Genomic DNA, 8672 nt, shown 5'->3' with positions numbered 1-8672 from the left:
CATGACAAAAATAAACGCTTAATGTCTTTTTAAAAATTTATTTAATAAAACAGGACAAGTGCATTTTCAAAGTACTTCTGTAGCCATGTCTCACCCGTTCCTCCCCAACAGCCCAGGGAGGGAGGATGAATGCATGTTACTTACAAGGAAACTGAGGTTCCAGAAATTAAACTAGCAGCAGAATCAAACATGAACCTAGTTCTCCTGGCTCTTCATCCAGCCATAAATAATACATATTCTCTAAATAAAAACTCCATTTAAAATATTAGCGTTAGTGGGATGGGAGGATAAAGGTGCAGAGTGGGCATTAAATAAATATCTGTGGGTTGCAAGATTTCTGAAAGAGAAAGCAGAAAATCTCCAGAGCCTTCTGCCAGGTGTCTAGCATTCGTAAAACTTGAGACCTTGAGGAGGGAGTGAAGAACCGAAATGGGACACAAGTTGAAAGTCTTTCAGGTAAAGGTCATGGAAGTTTGCAGGCAAGTTGGTGGCAAATATTACCCAGAGATGTTAGCTTTGGAAAGTGCCATCAGCGCTCAGAATGCTCAGTCGGTTGTCGAGGGTGAGAGCCAGGCAATGGCATCTATTGGGGTGGTTATCGTCACACGCTCCCCGGAACCACAAAATCACCCACATCCTGGGCTCTTGTATCAGGGTTTCCCCTTCAGTCTCCTGATAACCCAGAGCTCTGATTGACAAATCTCAGAAAGGAAGAGGACTTCATGGATTTTTGTGTCTCTGAAAGCTGAGGTCCCGTCTCCCCTAACTCACTCTGGTAAAATGGAAGTGTCTCTGCCGCCACCCAAGGGAAGCTGACGTTTGGTGTTTCCTGGGAGATCTTGATTCTTCCTTAGATCTTTTTCTCGAATTGACGTTCATTTTTCCAATGGAGGACGAGGGTCCTCAGCTGTGGTCAAGTCATCAGGGGCCAAAAAGCTCAATGCTATCCAGTTTCTCTTCTTTGTAGAGCCGGATATTCTCCATCAGTTTCTTTTTGGCCTCATTGATCTCAATGTTCCACGAAGTCTCTGTAGCTGACATTCAATGGAAAGTAAAGAACTTGAACAAAAGGTATTTGGAAAGAGTTGTTATAATTCTTAGAAAGTCAGACTTGGTCACAGTTTTTCACTTAAATCGGGCTTCTGCATCAGGCCCTGAGTGGAATGAGCACTATCATTGCTTCTGCCTTTTCAGGGAAGGCCTGTCACCTGCCCCCACCTTTCAGAGAGGAGGGGCTTCCATGCTTCTCCCCTGAGGGGTGGGGGGCAGTGTTAGAATGAAGCTTACACTCTCTCTCTCTTCTTCCTCTCACCTCCATGTGGGAGGAGGAACAACAGGAAAGGTCAGAGGCTGAGACATTCACAGAGCCACGTGTACCAGGGGATGAGGACGCTGAATTGTAAAGGCCTTCCGAATTTTTATTTCAGAAGGAAACCTGGTGTGTTTGGACCCCAGAGTCAGAAACAGAAGCTACCTTTGGAAGCAGCTGGCAAGGTGTGAAGTGAGGATGGAGAGGCGGCCGGCAACAGACCACAAGGGGCTTCGCTGGTCCCAAGGGAGAGTTTTTACTTGGTCTCTAAGTGCAATGGGGAACCACAGAAGGGCTTTAAACGAGGGGTGACATGAGTTGTTTTTAAAAACCACTCCGGCTGGCCCCTGGAAGAAGAACTGGTGAGGGGCCCGAGCAGATCAGGGAGGCCACAGGGAGGCTGTGCGGTCATCCAGCAAGAGGAGAGTAGCTTAGATGAGGGGTAGGGGTCTGGGGACGGGCAATGCAGGGAAGCAGATGGAGCCGAGGGATGTTAAGGTCAGTGGACAGGACTGCGTGAGGGACTCGACCTCGGGGGCCGGGGGAGAGGGAGGATGGCTCTCTTGGCGCGGCCAGCTGGCAGGTGAACAGCTGGATAATCAAATGAACGCGTGAATGAGGGAGAGAAGGAATAAATGATAGGCTGAGTTGGGGACATAAATGAGAGTGTATAAGGACTCAGATCCCACGCTTACCATCCTGAGGAGGTTCTGGACTGGCGCGGGCCTCAGAGGAGGAGTCAGCTTCCACTGCCCCACCAGCCGGCAGCTCGCTTTCTCCATCCGCTGGGGGGGGACGCGAGGCAGCAGCCCCGGCCCAGGGTGCCTCCCTCATGGAGCAGGACGCTTCGAAGCTGGAATTGTCCACGTCGTCCGTTTCTTCCGGAGTATTGGAGGAAGAGCCTGTGTGCTCGGAAAGACCACTCCAAGGGAGCGACGTCTCCTGGCCTCTCAGCTGCTCTTCCACAGCAGCCACAGAGCCACACACCTTTGGGAAGAGAGACAAGGGCACTCACTGAGAACTTTTCCTGAAATTAAAAATCTACCAGGTCTCCCAGGCCGAGAGAGACAGAGAGAGAGAGAGAGAGAGACAGAGACAGAGACAGAGACAGAGACAGAGACAGAGAGAAAAACGCACCACAGGCACAGAGATACAGATATTTGTACTTTTGCTGGTTGAGACCCTGGGTCTAGCTGCCCCAGCAACGCCTATCCTGCCTGCAGTTTGGTTAAATGAGCAATAAATCATTCATCCACTCATTCATAGGCTCCCTGCTTCCTTCTCTGTTACGTGTTTACGTGTGTGTCTGTGGGTCGAATCTAATAATTCGAGTTGAGTTTCTATCACTTTCAACTAGAAATGCCCTAAGTAATATAGATATTGCCCTTGAGGGCTTTTCTGGTTAGGGAGGTTAGGAAAATTAGAAGCAGGCAGGGAAGGAATATTTCTTCTTTACACACACACACACACACACACACACACACACACACACACACATAAATGGCACACAAACCTACCCTTAGTAAAAATAACAAATTTCATTTGCTCAGTGCCTTGCAATTTACAAAGCACATTTGACACGTAATGTAAATGAGTTTTCATAAATAAAAAATTAAAAGATCAGAGAGGTGAGAGGTTAAGTTCCCTGCCTAAGGTCACCCAGTCAGTGAGTGGCAGAGCTGACCACTAAATCAAAGTCCGCTTGTCTTCAAGGCCATGACCCCACTGATCTGTCATCTTCCTAGCTTGGTTGTGAAATACTGGGGACAATGACCATTTTCATTCCTCTTTGTATATGAAAGTGCCCTATCCCCTTTATTCCACATAGCAAATGCTCCCTCATGCTTCAAGGCCCAGTTCAAATGTCACCTTTTGAGATAAATCTTCACAATATATGCCCAATAAATACTTGCCAAGCTAAAAACTACAAAACTACATAACTAGGTTCTGGCCTAGGTTCTGACCTATGGGAGAAAAAGTGATATGTGCATTTCCAGGTCACACCCTTACGAGGAAGGGTGTATGTTCTCCTTTTTAACCCCCTTTCAGTGGCTGGAATGCAGATGTGATGGCCTGAGCTAGAGCAGCCTTCTTGGATTCTGAAGTGGAAATCACATGATAAGGGTAGCAAGAGCAACAATACAGAAGCCCAAATCCCCAATACTGCGGCACTGCCACATCAGCTCTGGACTGCCTACATTCAAACTGTTGAGCTAAAGAGAATAAACTTTTATCGCACTTGGAGTCTCCTCATTATAGCAGCTTCTTTGAATGTACTTTAACTGATACACTGAACAAAACAATAAAATGAATGAAGGAATGAAAGAATAAGTGGTTGAAGGAGAGAGATCTTTTTAAAACATAAGTCTGATTATGTCCTGCCCCTGCTTAATTCCCCCAGTGACTTCCTCAAAATCCTGACTGTGGCTGCAAAGCCCTCTCGTCGGGCTCCTCCTTCCCCAGCAGCCTCATTACAAGCCACTCTGCCCCAGGTACTCTATGTTCTAGCCACTCTGACCTTATTCCAGGCCCTTGACCTTGCTAGGCTCTCTCTCAACTCAGGCTATTTGCATAAATTGTTCCTTCTGCTTCGATTGCTCTTCATCTGGTCACACATCACTTCCTTGGGAAAGTCCTGGGCGAGGCCCCCGTAATATGCTACACCAGCGCTCACCAGATGGTTACTGAACAATGTCTCTGAACTCCAGGAAAGTGGAACTGGGCCTGCCTTGTTCCCCGATATATCCCCAGGGCCCAGCACACCACTGCTGAATGAGTGACTGAACACTGCGGCACTCGAGCAGCTGGAGCACAGCCTAGGCTGAGAGCAGTGACTTGGTCTCTAGCTCCTGCCACATCCTGGTGCAAGAGGGTAGACCTGGGGCTGAGCCAGGAGTCCAGAGGGCTCTGATAGAAACTCCCTCTGGCCTCATCTCCCCTTCTCTCGGCCTTGACATCTCCATCTGTAAAAGGGGAGGCTTGGGCTATAGCACTGGTGTTTGAAGATTTTTTTTTTCAGCTACTAAAGCCTTTCCTCAAATAAAATACTGAGAACCCAATACAATTATGAGAAGTGATAGTGGATGTCTGGTTCGAGTCATGGGTGGGGCCTGCAGCCATCCACAGCTCTCTTCCTGCCGAAAGGTACTCCCAAGGAGCCCCTCTCTGTCAGACACCACTTGAAAATCACTCTGTGGGATGATGTCTATGAGCCCTCTCAGGCAGTTATTTTGTCCTTAGAAAGGCCTAGTAAATTTGGTGCCCAAATATACACTTGTTACCATGGAAACCCCCTCTACATATCGTGTCCATAGGAAAATATTTTATCCTCTGTGGTGGTTGATGTCTGCCTAGTCCATGGGCTAAGGAATGATCCCCTTCTCTGGAACCTGGCCCTTCCACCTTCCAGGCTTGACCCCCTGGCCACCGGGTTTATATACTGGACCCCCCCACCTTACCTGATTGGCCAACAGGTAGACACCTGACCCTAGCTAAGCCAATCAGTTTCTCTCACTAAGAGGTTGGAATTGGGCCGCTCAGTGAAGACAGAACTATGACATGTAAATGAATACGGCTGTATCCCCTGACCAAGAGGATGGAGGGAATGAGAAGGCGCCCACAGAGAGGAGGAGGAATAAAGCCGGTTCAGAGAAAGCAGACGGACTTCTGTTATATCCGAGGGTGTGGTCCTGGGCACCCTCAGGACCAGACTCCAGTTTGGCTGCTGTGAGCTCCAGCAGATACTGCTGTTTGCAAACAAATATGGCCCTGATGTATGAAATCACTTCTCGGTAAAGGCATCGGTAAAGGGATCGTGACAGAGCCCCTGGTAAAGCAGACTCATGCAGCCGGGGAAGTGAGGCCCTGCGGACGCAGGACAGGGCTCATCGCTGGGGGAAGGCTGAACGTTAGGCTCACCTCCGCCAGGCTGGCGCTGCGCCTCCGCAGGCAGAGGCAGGCGGCCGTGGCCAAGGCCTCGGCGCAGGCCTCCGGCAGCCTCCCTGCTCTTTTCTCCAGGTACTTCTGGCAGATCTCCTTGGCCATCACTTTCTCCACACCTGTCTTCCTGGAGCAGAGCCATGTGGTGCTGCTGGGAATTTCACTGAGGAGTAAATCCTTCTGTGGGAAGAAGAGTGGAAACACCCCCGTGTGAGCTGCAGGGGTGTGGATTCTAACCACCCGTGCCCCACCCGCCTCCAGGATTGCACCAGAGCGGCAACGCTCAGAAACCCAACAGTGTTGTCAAAAATAATTGCAAGGATCCCAGGAACAAGTAAAACAGCCAAGAAGTGGAGAATTGTTAAATTCCCCCCACGTACAGGGCATTCCATACCACACTCGTAAGCCCCGTCAGGCAGGGGCTTAACCTTTCTAGGCCTTCGGTTGCTTCATCAGGAAAATGGGGATAATAGGACTAACACAAAAATTAAATGACATAGTGCATCTAAAGCATAAAGTGTGATAAAGTGTGATACTTGACACAGAATCAACATTCAATAGTCTATTAGTGATAATAATAAATAGTAATAATAGCTATCATTTATATAGTACTTACTACGTGCTGAGCACTTTACTTACACCAATAATTCATCTTATTAACATTTACAGGAAAAATCTCTCATGATATAAAATAAACATTTTAGGATGTAGGATTCTGACCCATGTATATTTAATAGGAGATGTACTATATATAATATTATGTATATTTTTATATTTTAAATTTTGTATTTACATGTTACAACATTTTATGCTACTTAGAAAGCAGAAATCTGAACTATTCCTAAAACAGAAGATATGCTGTATAAATAATAATAAATATATTACTATATAAGTATATTTGTAGAGTACAAATTGTATGTTACATATTACATTGCACATGTATATATTTACTTATTTGCAACTTACATAAATATAAACCTACTTATATAAATAGGTTACAAATATATTACTTGTACTGATTAAATATATTAAATATAGGAAATTAATATGTAATATAATTATGTATAATACTGATTGATATAGTATATAGTGCATTAATCTATCATATATTAACATATGAGATGTTAAAAAAATATGAAACATATGTATTTTTTTATGTTTGTGGTATATTTATGTAAACACTGTAACATTTATATATAAATTTTCCATGCATATTCTACATATATACATATTTATATATAAAATATTGTATACTTTAAACAATATGTTTTATATATATACATATTTGTAATGATATTTCATGAATATACAGTATTTTATATGGTTACACATATAACTATATAAAACATTTTATATAACTATATATAACGTACAAATATATAATATATAATACTTTAAATAACTATATAAAATATTTATACAGAAATATTTCAATACACTTTATATGTTATATGCTACATGCATTACATAAAAATATTGTATAATACTTCATGCTATATAAAATGCAAAAATTGAAAATCCATGTTATAAATAATATAAAATATAAATATATATTTAAATATAAATAGTATAAACTGTATGTATATATACATGCACAGAATAAATACCAGGGGGCAGGGTGTAAAATATTAACAGTAGTCATCTCCAAGAATGATTTCTATTTTCTTTTCTATATTGTCCTGTATTTACTAAATGTTCTACAAGCCTGTTTTGCATTTATATTTGGAAAAATAAAAGGGTTTTTTGTGTGTGTGTGTGTGTTTTTAATAAATTTACTTATTTTATTTATTTATTTTTGGCTGCGTTGGGTCTTCGTTGCTGCGTGCGGGCTTTCTCTAGTTGCGGCGAGCGGGGGCTTCTATTCCTTGTCTTGTGTGGGCTTCTCACTGCGGTGGCTTCTCTTGTTGCGGAGCATGGGCTCTAGGAGCACGGGCTTCAGTAGTTGGGCTCGCGGGCTCTACAGCGCAGGCTCAGTAGTTGTGGCGCATGGGCTTAGTTGCTCCGCGGCATGTGGGATCTTCCCGGACCAGGGCTCAAATACGTGTCCCCTGCGTTGGCAGGTGGATTCTTAACCACTGCGCTACCAGGAAAGCCCTGTGTGTTTGTTTTTAACATCAACAGTTCCTGACCTCCTATAATTCGTCCCCATCTGTTAACTACGGCCTTCAGAAAACCCAGATTTTGTGACAATCTGGCCCCTGCAGACCTATCCCATCTCCTCTCCTCCCTCTGTCCTTCTAGCTCACTGTACTCAGCCACTCTGTCTCCTCCTTCTATCTTGGAAGCCCCTAAGCTCATCCTGCCTCAGGGCCTTTGCACTTGTTCTTCCCTCTGTCTAGAATGCCCCTCCCTTGAGCTTTATCATGTCCTGGTCCCTCCCTTCATTTGGGTCTCTGCTCTGGTGTTACCTACACCAAGAAGCTTTCCCTAACCTAAAACAGCCCTCCCCCAACTCTTTCACTCTGTCCCCTAACGTTACTTCACATTTCTTCATAGCACTTACCACTGGCCTGGAATTACACATATTTTCATTTACTTAAATATCCTTTGTTCTCCTCCCCTAGAATGAAAGCTCCAGGGCTTCCCGGGTGGCGCAGTGGTTGAGAATCTGCCTGCCAATGCACGGGACACGGGTTCGAGTCCTGGTCTGGGAGGATCCCACATGCCGCGGAGCAGCTGGGCCCGTGAGCCACAATTATTGAGCCTGCGCGTCTGGAGCCTGTGCTCCGCAACAAGAGAGGCCGCGATAGTGAGAGGCCCGTGCACCGCGATGATGAGTGGCCCCAGCTTGCCGCAACTAGAGAAAGCCCTCGCACAGAAACGAAGACCCAACACAGCCATACATAAATAAATAAATAAATAAATAAATAAATAAATAAATAAAATTTTAAAAAAAGAATGAAAGCTCCAGGAGGGCAGGAACTTTAACTTTGTATCCCCAACACCAAGAACAGTACCTGGCAGAGAGTAAGTTCCTCACAAATGTTTTCACATATTGTACAAGCTAATTTATTTTCTGGTTAAGTTTCTTCTTTTTTGTGTAATTTTATTATTTTTAATAGAAGTGATTCATTAAATGTAAAACTAAATTTTTATTGCTCCATACAGCTTTGTATACAAATACAGTTATAATTCAGAGTAAAATATTATCAGAGATTATCAGACATGGGTTGTGATATTTGCTTCAAAAACAAAACAAAATAGTCCCCACTCTGCCTCAGTTTCCCAATTGAGAAAATGGGCTGTCTAAGGATCCAAAAAATACCTAGACACCTGACACCATCAGTAATTCAATACCTGGAGACTGAAAACCTAAAACTGGCAAGGGGTTCATTTTTAAATGCCCTTTTGCACAATTCTTTCATGTGAGCTCTGCCTTTTTAAATGTTTATCTTTTTAAAAAGTGTAATGGTGGGACATCCCT

At 44.3% G+C, this 8672-nt stretch overlaps 1 protein-coding gene across 1 annotated transcript in view; it reads right to left on the bottom strand.

The window, feature by feature from the left end:
- Window positions 1–24: 24 nt before the first annotated feature.
- IRAK2 (interleukin 1 receptor associated kinase 2) overlaps window positions 25–8672 on the bottom strand; it is a 59139-nt gene continuing 50491 nt past the window's right edge. Inside the window, exons 11-13 of the mRNA XM_082415719.1 lie at window positions 5228–5428; window positions 2005–2296; window positions 25–1034 (exon numbers count right to left, since the gene is read on the bottom strand). Of these exons, the coding sequence (XP_082271845.1) occupies window positions 922–1034; window positions 2005–2296; window positions 5228–5428 (606 nt within the window). The 3' untranslated portion in view covers window positions 25–921. The remainder of the gene's footprint in view (window positions 1035–2004; window positions 2297–5227; window positions 5429–8672) is intronic.

This window comes from Balaenoptera physalus (genome assembly GCF_965194825.1).
Source record: "Balaenoptera physalus genome assembly, chromosome: 11".
NCBI lineage: Eukaryota > Metazoa > Chordata > Mammalia > Artiodactyla > Balaenopteridae > Balaenoptera > Balaenoptera physalus.
Note: the sequence above shows the minus strand (reverse complement) of the source record. Positions and strands in the feature narration are given on the sequence as shown.